The 15,839-nt window shown below is 40.9% G+C and overlaps 1 protein-coding gene across 2 annotated transcripts in view; it reads right to left on the bottom strand.

The window, feature by feature from the left end:
* The window catches only part of STXBP5L (syntaxin binding protein 5L), a 204,894-nt gene that overhangs the window by 89,069 nt on the left and 99,986 nt on the right, over positions 1-15,839 (bottom strand). For both annotated transcript variants that reach the window (XM_075107357.1, XM_075107366.1), the window contains exons 6-7: positions 11,533-11,596; positions 4,391-4,474 (exon numbers count right to left, since the gene is read on the bottom strand). In XM_075107357.1, the coding sequence (XP_074963458.1) occupies positions 4,391-4,474; positions 11,533-11,596 (148 nt within the window). The remainder of the gene's footprint in view (positions 1-4,390; positions 4,475-11,532; positions 11,597-15,839) is intronic.

Below are 15,839 nucleotides of genomic sequence, written 5' to 3'. Positions count from 1 at the left end.
TCTGCAGCTTTATTCTGGAGATGTGTTCTCATTAAAGATCATGACTATGCTTCAGGAAGCTCTGAATGTGTGTTGACACAACCTGTCAAACTTTTAAACAGTCTGTGTATGAAGACAGCTGTTTTTTGGGGTCTGCCAACTATCAGTAATAATTTGAGAATCCTTAAGGATCTGTAAGGTTTATGTGCTCTCTTTTTATATCAATTGATGGAAATAAACTTTTGAAGGAATTTATAAAAGGGCTTGCAAGGAAAGCCTTTTACAGAGGGTGTCATATAGGATCATTGATTGAAAGGGCCTAAATATCTCATACATATCGCCACTGAGAAGATGAAAACCATCACACAAAGAAACAAATTTGCAGCTGACATCTTGAAGAGCAGACACAAGATTCTTTAGCAGCAGGTTCAAGCTCCACTCTGGGACCAGGTGTTTCACAAGCGAGAACATTGTAGTCTCTTGAGAAGCTTTGACATAGTAGAGAAGAAACTCCTTGTATCAGGAGTTGATGAACTGAGGCAGCCTCTAACTGGTCATCAGCAGGGCTATAAGAGAGACAGGACTACTTCTAGCTCCAGTGAGTAAACGGTTAAGTACCAGGGAGATGCTTTAAAGGGAAGATACAGGCTTACAAGAATACCAAGCAGAGAAGTTCCAGATAATGCAACGTGTACAGCCTTTTCTATCTTTGGTGAGAAGCTCTCTCATTTGAAATGAGCAGACCTGTTTTATTTATGAAAGGTTCCCAGCCTTCAAGACATGAAGTACAGTATGACAAAGATGGAGTAAAGAATGAAACTGTAAATGCTGCAATTGCAGGTCTGTGAACAGGAGGCAGAGTCTTCAGTTCCACCACTTCTAAGTTATTGGGTTGTCTCAGTGAGCTGTTTATTCTAGGAGGAATGTGTCCATGACATTAAGCTGGATGGCAAGGAAAATGAAAGGGCATACTTCTGCAAGTATTGGACAGAACTTGCTAATATTGTAGGAAATAACTCACCTCACTATCATAACATTAGCCATATTCTGAGATGTCTGCAACATATATTTTTTATCCATGTCTGCAAGTCTCGTGATGTGAAGCATCACACTGGTATGACAATGCCATGCAGCCTAGAAAGGATAGGCAAGATTTCACAGTGGTAATGTTTGAGTTGGCTGAGAACTGTTATCTCTTGATGATCCTTTTCTTGTCAACTGTTCAAGTGTGCAAATAAAGACGACCTATTCCACCTGAGCTGAGTGTCCACTACTTCCAAGATCTCAATTAAAAAAATAGCACTTAACATAGTGAAAAAATTGAATGGACGAGAACTTTTAATAATGGTTCTCACTGACAATGAAATGAAAGCATTTCTTGTGGCTATATGAAAAGAAATATCTTTAAATTAATGAGATGTGAAACTATTCCTCTCCATAAAGTTGAATGTCAGCAGATACAGTTCCCATCTTGAAGAATATTTAGATTTGTAGAGAGACAATCAGTTACCAGCCTCCTTTCCTCTTCTGTACCAAAAAACATCTGCTGTTAACTTCTCAATCTTGTGCTGCACAGCGACATGTTCTACAGATCTGAGTAACAGCAGAGAGCCTCCTTCTCAACAGCCAGTCCGGGGAGATTGAAATCCAATGCCGTCAAGGGTAACACAGGAGAAATCCAGTTGAGGCTTGATCCTGTGAAAGGATGAGTATTCAGATGGAGTCTTGAGGGTGCTGACATTTATTTTGAGTGACATTACCAAGCTGGACAGCTATCTGAAGATTACAGAGAAAAAAGAACCTGCCTCGGTAATGAATACTCACAGTCCATCAAGGACAAGAAAATAAGCTGTTCCTCACAGTAAACACCAAGTGCTAATGGAGAAGCCTGGTGTCAGAGGAATTTTTGATACTAAACAGAAGTATCTGCTCCACTGATAAGACAGAAAAGATTGTGCCATCTGACGATCCTTAAAGATCTCCGAAGAGGAAGTGGTGAGTTAGATGAGATTTTCAGTTCTTTCACTATCAAAATAGAGTGACTACATTAGCTGCAAAACTAGTGCTAAAGAAAGCATAACGAGAGTAAGAAAAATGAGGCTGGATTAATCTCATTCAGACCCCATTCAAAGCAGCACTTCAGTATTCAATGATGTGCTGGTTTTGGCTGAGAAGGGGTTAATTCTCCTCACTGTGGGGGTCGGCTACCTTTCCAGCTTCCCGCGCTCTGCCGTGTGGCGTGGCAGAGGGCTGGGAGGGGCAGGGCCATGGTGGGGGCGGCTGACCCCGACTGGCCAATGGCAGGTTCATTCCATACCATGTGACACCATGGCCAATATATTGAGGGGGGGCAGCGGCAGCGCGGAGGCGGCGCGGCGTCGGGTCGGTGGGTGGTGAGCAGCTGCGGCGCGTGCGGTTTGTTTCGGCGGTTCGTTCCCCCTCTCCCCTCCCTTCCCCCCTCCCCCGGGGCTTTGCGCCTCTCGTTGTTCTCCTTTACATTGCATTTCTACTGTTGTTTCTTTTAATTTTAATTATTAAACTGTTCTTATCCCAACCCACGAGCATTACCCTTCTGATTCTCTCCCCCATCTACCGGTGGGGAGTGAGCGAGCGACTGTGTGGGGCTGAGCTGCCGCTAAACCACGACAAATGAATAGACAAAACATTTACATTAATTTATCTGAGACGTCCCAGATACCCTGCAATTGCAACAGGCTGTCTCAGCGCCAGAACAATGATACCAAAAAATTGGTCACACATCATGGGGCACAGAGGCGTTACATCCGTCCAGACAGAACGGTGAAGGGGAGCAGGAACAATGTTTTTTGGACTGTGATCTTAGGTGACCAATCTGTAAGAGGAGGTTTAGGTTTGAAAACTTGGGTTCATGCCAAATGCCAAGTGGCACATGCTGAACTAACCATTTGTGACTCACAAAAGCTGTATAACCCAGGATTTAAAAAGGAACCCTTTTTAGGGGCTCCCTAGAGGAATCCTAGCAGATCTGGAACATTATCAATCTGGAGCCTGAAAGTCTGGAATAAAGTACAATGGCTAGTCACACAACCCTTTTAAAGACAAAATAAGAATCTTGCAACTATTTCAGTAGATGATAGCAAGCTATCACAAGTTGCATAAAGTGGAGTAATGACACAGCAAGCAACCGCTGAGGAAGAAAGCATATGACTGATAAAAAGGCCAAAAAGAGTTCCTGAGGACTGAAAAATGGGGAACTACTAAATTGTATGAAAAATTTTCAACACCCAACCACTTTGTCTCATCAAGAAAAAAAAAAAAAAGAAACAGTATTACGAAGATCCTGTTTTATGTAGTCTTATCCTGAGCACAAGAGAGGAGAGTGAGTGAACAGACTGCCCCCAGGAGACCTGTAAAAGGAAAAAGTTGTGGAGCCTTAAGTAATAAAACAGGTGCAATTTCGCAAGTGTTTGCACAGGCAGACAGTCACTTAGAGGCAATTCAGTGGGCATGTCTTGAGGCTTAAGTGCTTGGCCTGTTTAAACTCTGAATTACCCTGTCCTTTACAACATTTGCTATGTGGACGCTCAGAATCTTAACCTTGAAGCTCAGCATAGAGTTAATGTGTCCGTGAAAACAGGCCTGAAAGATTCAGGTATATTCAGATTACTTTTCAGAGTGAAAATAAATGTGTATACTCCTTAATTGTAATAAGGTGGCAAGACGAAGAAGGAAAGAGAACTACAGGAAACCAGTTACTGCCTGGATCACTTTAAAGGAAATGTCCTTTCTACCTTCCGTTGTAGTTGCATTGACATTCCTCCATGGAGAACTTTACAAAAGGGCTGGCAGAACAAAGCATGTTTTTCCCTAGGGCTAGTGCTAAAATCATAACAACTAGGAATATCTATTTTTGAAACAGCCTGTTTATTGATACAAGAACTGCATCTGTGGTTGATACCATCTGCTTGCAATTGGCAAGAGACAATTGTCTGAAGAAACCATGAGAGTACAATTTTAAAAACCTTTTAATCAGATCTTGAGTACTAGGTAATACCAATAGCCCTGCAAAGCAATTTTTCATTCCAATTAATGTTCTAGTAATACTCAGTAAAGATAATTATGTAATTCCCAATGTAGCTGTATGTCAGGTCAGCTTATTGCTACACTCTGTTCAGCGGAGGATCCTCACACTGAAGCTGATGAACTTGTCAGAATCAAGGGGAAGGGACTCTCTGTTGTAGTACAGAAGAGCCCAGTGCATTAGAACTAGAGATTTCAAGTTTTGATTTCTATTGTCAATAACTTGTGCAAAAGCATAGCACAAACAGTATTTCCAGAATAAGCAATGCCTTAAGATAAATCTTATCTGCTTGATAAGACACATGACAAACTGGTGAATAACAGTTTTTCTGAATTAACAGAAATTGCTTACCTCATCATAATAAGCTCTCAAATCAGCTCTTTTAGATCGTAAGTCCCAGAGTACAACAGTCCCATTTTCATAGCCTATCAATAGCTGGAGGAGGGAAAAAACCACAATTACAGTTTCAGATTCAAAAGGTATATAAAAATATTGAAGAACTCCATGGTTTCAAGAGATTTAAAAAAAAAATAAATAAGCACTACAAAAAGTAATGCCAAACTGATGAGCAAGATTGTAGCTTGCACTACATGTAATACCCTGCTTTCAAATTATCTGTCAGTATAAATTACTTCTCATTACTGACAATTTAAGATCTGATATGGAAGAAAAAAATGTGAAATGTGCTTTATACACCATTTTTTCTTTGGTTCTTTTTTCCTGCAAGATCATGTGCCTGGACAGTCTCCACAATTGTATATCTGCTGGGAAAATATGACTGTAGCATGCTCCTGTCAGCTCTTACCTTCCTTGCCCCTGGTTGGAGGGAAAACTGTTTGACACCTAAGGGATCACTTAAATAACTTCAAACCAAAAAGTAACTAGATTAAACTCATTCAACTACTTGTATTCCTTTAATTTCTGCTTTCTATTGCTTTAGAACCTTCTGAAGAACTCCCCCCTGCAGAGAGTAAATTGCTTGCTTTCCTAGAAATTGAAAATAAATTAACTGGTATGCCAATTTTTACTTCTTCTAGAAGTGTCGTATCATCACGCACACCTGAGAAATACCAACAAAGAAGATCTTCCAAAAGAAGTTTTTCTTAACAATGCCTAGGAGAAAAATATGAATGAAAACAATCCTTTCTCCTTGTCTCTATTGAAAAGAACTGAATTATTGATCTGGCACTGTATTAAATACTCTTCATCTGAACACAGCTAATTTCAGATATTATGGAAGATGTGAAGTCTAGCCTGCTTAGGTATCCTGGAAATTGCTTCCCATAGAGCCTGTCTCCCTAAGAATCTATCCTGGACATGAAGACTGGGAATGACCAAACTAGCAGACTCACACATTTCTGCTATAGAATATATTATACAACAGGCAGTGATAAGTGCAGTTGTTCTTTGTCCATAAACACACAGATAAAAAAATGCAGGCAGGAATTTACAGTTTCTGTATTAACAATTTAAGAATGACAAGACTATCTCTTAGTCTGTGAAACCTTACCAGCATCTTTGCCATCACTCACTTTAGCTTGCACAAGTCATAAAAATGAAACTTGGCTGGATTGCTGAACAAAACATTACTTTGTTTCCAAGTTAAATATAATTGATACATCAATACTGGTATAAAAGAATCTGGGAATACTCTCAGTTCTACTAGATATGAGTCTTTATATTGTCAGGAGAATATCTGTTATGTAGAGATTAATTACCTAATCTGGTATTGATTTATAGTTAATATATTTAATACCTGAAGATGAACAATACCTGATTACTTAAGAATTCTGCTCTGAAAAAAATTCAAACTGTCCTGGAGAAATTCCAGAATATTTATCATTTTTGCTCTGGATGGGTCCATATGGGATTCTGTGGTGGAGTAAATGTGAAAAGACATCCTGTTCAGAAAGCATGTAGCTAACTGGATAGCACTTGTGGCAAGATGCCATATGGTATTCTGGGATAATAGATTGCATTGAGAGAGTGAACAGAGAAGTGTCTTACTGCAACTGCTTTCACTGTTAGTGTAGTGATCCTAATTGGAAGACAATTGTATATCCAGGAGCTAGTGATCCACAAAGCAGTTAACCTGAGTAGGTGTGGGCCTGTGCTGTGCTATGTTGTGCTGCACATAGCACTTGGCTCTCAGGCCTGTGTTGTGCTGCACATATTCCTTGGCCACAAGATAAGCTTAGCTGACTAACTGTAAATAAGCCTGTAGGCAGCTCCCACTTGGTAAGGGCAATTACAGCACCTTTGCGTACTTGTCTTTACCTTAATATAAGGTGGTACATTCTCACATGAATATCCTTTTGCTTGACAGTAGAAATTACTAAATTAAAAACAAACAACAAAAAAAAGAAATCTTTTGAGATCTCTAAAGACCAAAATGCTGGCAAACCTCTTCACAGAGAGGACCAGCACAGTGTGATATGCCCTTATTGGAGGTCCACCCAATGCTGCACAAACCGGGGCTCCCACCATCTGAAGGAATGTAAGATTATCTTCTTTTTCCTTTTCATATTAACTCCAATAAATGGTATTTTAATCATTAACATCATGGAGTCTGAGTGCCTTCCTTACTGTCATCATAACAAGCATTTGCACTACTGCATTACGGCCGGGTACCAAACCCGCTGAGTTCAGTTCATATCTGCCTGTGTTCTTCTCACCTCAGCTTTTGTACAAATATATTCAGGAAACTAAAGGAACAGAAGGGCATTAGTATGTGACCTTATTTCAGAATAAGCCCTTCTCACTGGTGAAGCAAGTTTGTCTTTTGATTTTTATCACTCTCTTTTGCAAAGATATCACTCTCCAAGTAATTACTAAAAGGTTAAATACCTCCTATCAGAGACAGCATTTCACCTGATCTATTGCTGAAATGCTTAATGCACAACAGCACTATGGAACTGCAAGATAGAAAGTGCTGGGATTTCAGGGAAGAAGTTGAAATATAAACAGATTTGCTGCATAGCTGGGAATCTCTCTCTCTCTTTGCTCACATGGTAGCCATGCTGCTAAACTCCTAGAACTGGTATGACAGTAAAGTCAGAATTCCAACTGGGTGAACAGGATTAGTCTCATTGCCAGTATATTTATGATGCCCTGAACTCTGACCTGACTGGAAAGGTTCACACTCCTCTTGGCCACAGTAAGCACTTGAGAGATCTGTAGGACAAGCCCTATGTCTGTAACAGTCAGTGATTTAAAAAACAGAACATCCGTAAATGCAGTTGAAGGAGAAAACAGAGAAAGAAGAAAAATATGTGTAAAAAGAGTCAAGGAAGTAAAACCCCAAAGATTTCTCTTCAACTCGTGTTTCCTGGAACCTTGTTTAATTACTCATGCTCAAATTAGGTTAAAGAATCATGCAGAAGGCTGGGCAGGATGTGAGGGAGGGAGGAGTCCTGGCAAGATCTTCCTTGTCTAGTGGAGTTGCTCCACATCTTGACAAAACAAAGTATTCTTCATTAAATGCTTTTGATGATGGTATTTTAGGGAGATTTCTCCTTTACGATCAACTAATTGCATCCTGGTACATGCCAGCCAGCCCTTACTTGTCCTGGTAGCACAGAACAGCTGGGAGAAAATAAACAAGCTTGCCAAATGCACACTGTATTTAGGTGTTATTAGAAGATCTCAGAAACTCGGAGATAGGAAATTTATTCCACTAGCTAATAGTTCATAACATTAAACCTTTTCCTATTAAGCTTTCTCCAGTTGCTGGGAAACTACAGATCATTGCAGTTAATGTCTTCTGTGTCAGCAAGAAAAATCATGTTTGCTACAGATCTGCCACTTACAAATGTCTGTGGTCTTCAGTCTATTCCTAATGTACACTTATTCATTGATTTGGCAGTTATATTTCATGGATTTAATCACTAGGTCCCCAAATTGTTCTTACGTGACACATTAAATGCCCAAATTCTCTTTGTCATCTCTCTTCCAGCCACAGCTTGTTAAGTTCATAAAAGAGACTGTCCTCAAAGTCAGCCTTGATTGTTTGCCTGGGGGGCACTCTGCAAAAATTTTGAACGGCAGAAGTCTTCTGGAATTACATCTGCTCTTCTGGCAGAGAAAAACTGATCAGTCACTGATATAAACTGGAAATTTTAGGAATTTAAAGAACTTAAAAAAGATTAATATACAGTCAGCACACCAATTTCCCTGGCTTTCAAAAAAGAGATCTTATGATTGTCCTAGATTTGGAAAGTTTTATCTGTGTTTTAGGACCTCAACCATGCAGTGCCCACAGGAGAATGCTACTTACTTCAGTAAAACATGCCCAGATCTGTAAACAACTTTGTGATATCCCAGAGAAGGATATACCACTGAAGAGTACAATACCCTTGTATTTGCAGAGTACAAGAATAACTGTATTTTGAGCAATGATTATGACTGATTTGTACCCACTATTTAATTCCCGAAGCATAGGTAAAGAACACTCTCATCTGCTGTTCCCCATGAAGTGATGTGCGGAGTCTGATTTCTCCCACCAACACCTTTTGGTGGTCTTTGGTTAACTTGAAGTTGAGGAGCTAAGCAGAGTATGTAGAAGTATCCTTAAACAGGTCTATTACCTAAGAGCAGCTCTACTATATTAAACAGAAGGTCTACCTATCACAGTATTTTGTACTTAAATGGCCAAGAGCAAATACCAAAGAAGAATATGTGAGGAGGGCAAGTACTTATCATACTTTCACATATTCTCTCAGTCTAAGTAATTTTCTCATTCAAAGACAGCCAACTTTTCAGCTAGACTTGAGTCTGTTTAACCTCATCTTTAATAACCTTTTAGGAAAATTCAGCAAACCTCTTCAGTAACCCTCAAATTGATTTATCTTGTGCTAAATTTTCTAGTCTCCCTTGTGACCAATACACATTATCAGCACCCACAGCACCATTTGGAAAAAATTTATAGCTTCTACCCATTGCACATTTGAAGAATTACTTAATTGGCTTATTTGGAATCTGACTTTTGTCAGCTTCATTTGATATCCTTTTAGTTTTTGTATTGAAAAAGACTATGAACTGTTTCTACCCTCTTCATAACAATTGAGATTTTCAAACTTGGAATCACAATCAGCTCTTTTCCACACTGAATTTTCCTGTCTTAGTAGTGCCTCATGTAGAAAACCTTGCCCCTTCTCTGAATTTCTTTTATTACAATTATGTTCTTTCTAAGATAGAAGGACAAAAACTATACTCAGTATTCAGAAGGCAAGTCAACCATGCATTTATGCAATAGTTCTGTTTTGTTCTCAATTCTTCTTCAGATAATGCCTGATTTTCTTTATTGGTCACTTCATTGTCAGCATTGAGCTGACATTTTCATTGAACTTTCAGTCATCACTCTAAGCTCTTGATACCAAAGAAGTAATGATCAGCTCAGACCCATTGCTTTATATGTAAAGTCAGAAATATCCCTCTTCACGTCACTTTCCATCATTTATGCTGAATACTTACGTAAGACAGCATTTAATCTGACGTTTTACTGCTGAGTTTCTCAGCCTCCTAAAGTCCAGCAAACCCGATCACATCACTGCTTACTTTCTGTTCTAGATTGTTTATGACTATGCTAAATAGCAAAAGCCCCAGAAGTTGGGGGTTGTTGGTTTTTTTCCCCCTCATTTTTTCCCTATTCTGAAGAAAGATTGTTTTATCCTTCATTCTTTCAACCAAAGTTTAATGAGACTTAGTGGAAAAATTTATGTTTGGGGTTGGGTTTTTTTCTCTCCTCTTGGATTTTTTGATCTGGAGATGTCTTTCTATTTAGTGCTTGGATGTTGCCTTACATCTGTGTGTACCTTTTACTGATATCTTCCTGTAAACATCAAACACACTCAAGTCCACATTCTGCAAATCTGCAAGTATTTTGTTAGCACCAATTTGTTCTTTACACCACCCTCAATCTATCAATGATACAAACAGCTGCACTGGGATGGTTTCAGTATGGCTTAGGTTTTCTACTCTTTCTTTCTCCCCATAGATGTCCAAAGTTTGTTTTTTATAGAGATCCATCTGATTTTGCTGTTGCTATTGTTGTTAGTATGCTAGTACTTCATCAGTGCCCAGATGTCTCCAATGTGCCCTCTGAGCAGCAAGCAATTTTATTTCCAAGCAAGTTCTCCTCTAACTCCCTTTCCTGAGATAATTTCATCTTCTCTCTTTCTGCTGAAGTAAAAATCTTTGAGGTTTCTGTTTGGACAGAGTCCATGACACTCCTGCAAGAGATGTTCACTCACAAGACCTTTTTTTCTTTTAGTATCATATCCCTGCACTGTGTGCTTTATGTAGGTCATCAGTAGCTTCTGTGTGGTCAGTGAACAAGAGTTACGCCTCATCAATGAGCCTTTATTTTTATCAGGTATTTTGCCACAGGTAGTTAAATAGCATTTCTTGATGGCTTCTGGTTTGAGGCTAAAACACTATGCTTCATAGCATTTAATTACTTTATTTGCTGCATTCTGAGTTGCTTAATCTACTATGATTCTTCCAAAAAGTCTTAGAGATTCAATCTAACTTGTTGAAGGGCTAGCTGGCAAATGTGTGATTTGCACATGGTTAACCTTGAAATATGGACAAGTTCAAGGATGGATAATGCAAATGAAATTCAGATGTAGTCATCGGTGTTTTTCTAGGTATGCATATTAATTTCAGCCTAATGCCCCCCATATCAGTATCAGAAATTCAAACTGCTGCTAGTTTCCAATAACCATCAGCTGTTACATGAGGCACACTGTCAAATAGATAGACCATTTGTAAGATGCAGCCCTTTCTAAATAAACACTGAAATGCAATCGGCAAAAGTGATCAAAAATTATGAGATAGTTAAAAGTCACTTCCATACTGGCAAAATGCTCAAAAATTCAGTAGCAACACATAAATAAAAAAGCTGTAATAAAACTGGTATTCTGGTAACCAAATTTCACTTTGGAAAAGCTACAATGCAAATAAAGCCAACTCAGATTTTGCCTCCTGATGGTATCAATCACAACCTTAATGCTCTGACTACATGTTTTGCTTCCAGCTGTTGACAGCTCTTTGCTATTCTCTGTTCACAAACAGCAGCAAGTTCCAAACATGCATTACTATCATTATTATTCTTGTGTATGAAAAACTTATTGTCTTATGAAAACTTACTATACTATAATGCCTTCATAATAGCATGTTCATCAAAGTATGGAAGTCATGATACAGTTTTTAGTCAATCCTTACCTAAGCAAAACTCAAGTTTATTTAATCGGGAATAATTTTAATAGGCTATAGGTTTCAAAGTACAGTATGTTGTCTGTATTGTAGATTTTTACTCATTAAAATTGCACAAAGAGGATTTTTTTCTTTAAAACTGTAAAATAGTAAAAGTGACCTTGCAAATATATGAAGAAAGCAGATGATAAATTAGTGAGTAAGCAAAAAGAAAGAGCTGTTAAGGCAAATAAAGGCTACGAAAAGTTGCAATGTTTTATACCATTCATTGTACTCACTTTTCCCTCATCTCTTGGGCTGTCACTTAAATGTACAACTGGCCCAGGGTGAGTCTTTGTGGATCTGCAAGACAAAAATCAATCCAAATATGTGAGGTTTTTTGTATGAAGAGCTAGATGCTTACCTTAATTTCTAGGTGTGTTAACATGTACTTCCACTGGTTTAAAAGTCATTCTAAAAAGCCCAACAGGAGAAGATAACTATCTGAAAGTTATCCATACCTTTTCATGTTCTCCTCTATTTCCTTTTTGTTGTTATAGGCAAAGATTCCCCAATTGTTGATGAATCCTTTTTTTCTATTTTTAAAAATCTCACTGTTCCTCCTGTTAGAGTAATTTTTATTCTTTCATTTCTAAGGCTTTTTGGCCTTTTCTGTTGTCAACTCCCTCTCTGCCCTCCCTCCTCAGTTGCTAATGGCTAATCTGCCAAGGATTTGCAAAGTCTTCACTCGATTCATTTCAATTACTCATAACTAGACTCACCAAGTTCCCACCTCATTAATGACAGGGCTTCAGTAATCTCACCTACACTGCTCTATCAGGTAGCTTCTTAGCATTACTGCAGTGGGGTTTCAGAAATGAAGCCTCTTGCCTTTGTCTATTCTGTAAAGCCTTATGACATCTTCAGACACAACTAAAACAGTTACACTCACAATGCATGTTCAGTCATGTTCCCCTGCCATATGGCTCATCGCATGAGTCTTCATAAGCCTCTATAATGATTACTTATTGTTCTTGCTGTCCCCTTTCTTTTTGTAACATGTACCGACAATGGAGTATACAAGCTAGTACAGGGACTGCTGCTTAAGTCATTGCTGTCCAGCACCTGACAGCAAATGCAAACCATAGGAAACTGAATGGACAGATGAAGATTTTTCAACTGTCATCATTTCTGACCAGACCTTTAGGTCCTGGCAGTCATACAGAGCAAGACAACAAGCACCAGCCCCAAAGCTATGAATACATACACAGAACAGGACTTTTCCTCCATCTAGGTTCTGGGGTCACAGAATCACAGAATGGTAGTTATTGAAAGGGACCTCTGGAGATCATCTTGTCCGGCCCCCCTGCTTGAGCAGGGACACCTACAGCAGGGTACACAGGACTGCATCAGGAAGGTTTTGAATGTCTCCAGGGAAGGAGACTTCACAGCCTCTCTGTGCAGCCTGTTCCACTGCTTTGTCACCCTCACAGTAAAGAAGTTTTTTCTCATATTCAGGTGGAATTTCCTGTGTTCCAATTTGTGCCCATTGCCCCTTGTCCTGTCATTAAGCACCACTGAAAAGAGCCCAGCCCCACCCTCCTGACACTCACCCTTTAGAGAGTTACAAGTATTGATAAGATCCCCCCTCAGTCTTCTCTTCTCCAGGTTAAACAAACCCAGGTCTCTCAGTCTTTCCATATAAGGGAGATGCTCCAGTCCCCTGATCAAATCTGAAGCTCTCCCCTGGACTCTCTCCAGTAGTTCCCTGTCTTTCTTGAACTGGGGAGCCCGGAACTGGAGACAGTTCTCCACATGTGGCCTCACTAGGGTGGAGTAGAGGGGGAGGATAACCTCTCTTGATCTGCTGGCCACAATCCTTTTAATGCACCCCAGGATACCGCTGGCCTTCTTGGCCACAAGGGCACAGTGCTGGCTCGGGGTCAGCTTGCTGTCCACCAGCACTCCCAGGTCCTTCTCAGCAGAGCTGCTTTCCAGCAGGTCAACCCCAACCTGTCCTGGTGCACGTGGTTATTCCTTTCCAGGTGCAGGACCTTATACTTGCTTTTCTTGAATTTCATGAGGTTCACCCCGGCCAAGCTCTCCAGCCTGTCCAGGTCTCACTGAATGGCAGCACAGCCTTCTGGGGTATCAGGCAGTCCTCCCAGCTTGGTATCATCAGCGAACTTGCTGAGGGTACACTCTGTCCCTTCGTCCAGGTCATTGATAAATATGATGAACAGGACTGGTCCCAGCACAGACCCTTGGGGAACACCGCTAGTTACAGGCCTCCAGACAGACTCTGCCCCCTTGATCATGACCCTCTGAGCTCTGCCATTCATCCACTCCTCAATCCACCTCCCTTGTCCACTCATCTAACCCACACTTTCTTCCTAAGCTCACCTATGAGGATGTTATGGGAGACAGGCCTTGCTGAAGTCGAGGTAAACAACATCCACTACCATCCCTTCCTCTACCCAGCCAGTCACACCATCGTAGAAGGCTATCAGGCTGGCCAAGCCTGATCTCCCCTTGGTGAATCCATGTTGACTACTTCTGACAACCTTCTTTGAAGAGTCCAAAGTTAGCTCTCCTGAAGTCTGGGGTTGTAATCCTACTTGTTGCCCTGCTTCTACCACACAGGATCCTGAACTCCACCATCTCATGGTCACTGCAGCCAAGGCTACCGCCAGCCCTCACATCCTCAGCTAGACCTTCTTTGTTCGTTAGTATAAGGTCCACCAGCACATCCCGCCTCATTGGCTCTTCCACCACCTGTGTCAAAAAGTTATCCTCGATGCTCTGCAGGAACTTCCTGCAGACTGTGCATGCCTCGCCATGTTGCTTTTCCAGCAAATATCAGGGTGGCTGAAGTCCCCCATGAGAACCAGGGCCTGCGATTGTGAGGCTACTTCCAGCTGCCTGCAGAAAGCTTTGTCGACTTCCTCTTCCTCATCAGGTGGCCTGTAGCAAATGCCCACAACAGTGTCACCCATATTTGCCTGCCCCTTCGTTTTTACCCACTTGTTTTTCCTCGGCCCCTAGGCAGAGCTTGATACGTTCCAGTTGTTCCCTCACATAAAGAGCAAATCCCCCATCTTGCTTTGCTGGCCTGTGTTTTCAGAAAAGCCTGTAGCCATCCATGGCAGCATTCCAGTCATGTGAGCTATCCCACCATGTCTCTGTAATTGCAACCAGATCATGGCCCTGCAACCACAGACAGATCTCCAGTTCCTCCTGTTTATTCCCCATGCTGCATGTGTTGGTGTACAGGCATTTCAGAGAGGTTATTGAGCTTGCAGGTTTCCCTGGAGGGGTGCACGAGGATTGACTATGGCCATGCACACCCTTGAGGTCATTGGTCTTCTAATTGTCATCTCGTCAGACCACATGTCCCTTGGAGTTCAGCTTAGGATCTAGTCTTGCATGGCTGGTCTTGGTTCACCAAGGGTCACCAAGAAAAGAAACATGGCAGAGATTGGCAGGGCCTGTAAAGCTAAGAATTTGTCTGGAAGCATACCCAAAAGCACCTAGGCTCTAAGTTGAAAACAATCTGTAAGAGAATTAAAGAAACAAACCAAAACAAGGTTCTCCAGCCAAACTGCTCAAAGGATTTTCTTAAATTATCAGTGTTCCTCTTCCTTTTGCTCAAACACTGCGCTATAGCAAAACTGGCCTCTGTGTTCTACCAGGTCAGACTCCAAATCAAGGCTGAGAGTGGTATGCAAAAATTCCCAGGCAACTCAAACATTAAAATGCTGTGAAGTAATCCTTATCCTCACAGACGACTCCTTCCCAAAACAGTATGCTCCAACACTCTTGAAAGCACGCACACTTTCCTCTGGACTCTATTTTTTGCCCATACAATGTTTTAAATGTTTCAGCTATTTAGTTATTCACAATAGCTGAGCCAAAGCAGGGTGGAAGATATTTACCTCTGAGCTAAAGACACTGAAAAATTACTCCAGACATCCTTAGACCTTCCAAACTAAGTTTATTCCAGGCCAAAGAGATAGAAAACTTCAAGATGCCTAAAGGCCAGACAACCTTCCAAGACTATACCCCACTCCTCCACATATATATTAACATTACTGCTAGCTGCATACACAAAGCTAGTGGCAATGTGCCAAGCCCCTTGGTGAACCTTCTCCACGAGAAGATCCCATCTTCAGCTTTGGCAGATCATCTTTCCACAGATACTTGCAGCACGTTACTTTTCTACATGAGGTCTTGGTGAGCAAGGCTTCTGAAAGAGCATTTTGCAACATATCCCAGCACAGAAGTGAGATCAGCAGGAAAGCAGTGGACAGCCAGTTTGTACAGTAATATTCTATACAGACTGCCTTTAATGGTGCCAGCAGCAAGTACCCATTTGGGTTGAGAAATGGCACACAAAAATTTTTGCAGAGATGCAGTTAGCAGGAGACCTGGCTGTCATTCCTATCCAAGCCAGCTCTCCAGAGGGGACCCCTCAGGCTGAGCTTCTGTTTATGAGTAACCTGTACTGGAATAAAAAAAATCACTTCTACAATAGCAGACCTTGGAGAAGGCAGCGTAGGCAGGTGGTGATGGGGAACTGAGGGGTGAGATGAGAGTATTTGCAAGC

This window comes from Phalacrocorax aristotelis, chromosome 1 (assembly GCF_949628215.1).
Source record: "Phalacrocorax aristotelis chromosome 1, bGulAri2.1, whole genome shotgun sequence".
Taxonomy (NCBI): domain Eukaryota; kingdom Metazoa; phylum Chordata; class Aves; order Suliformes; family Phalacrocoracidae; genus Phalacrocorax; species Phalacrocorax aristotelis.
This window is presented reverse-complemented; position numbering and strand designations above follow the sequence as displayed.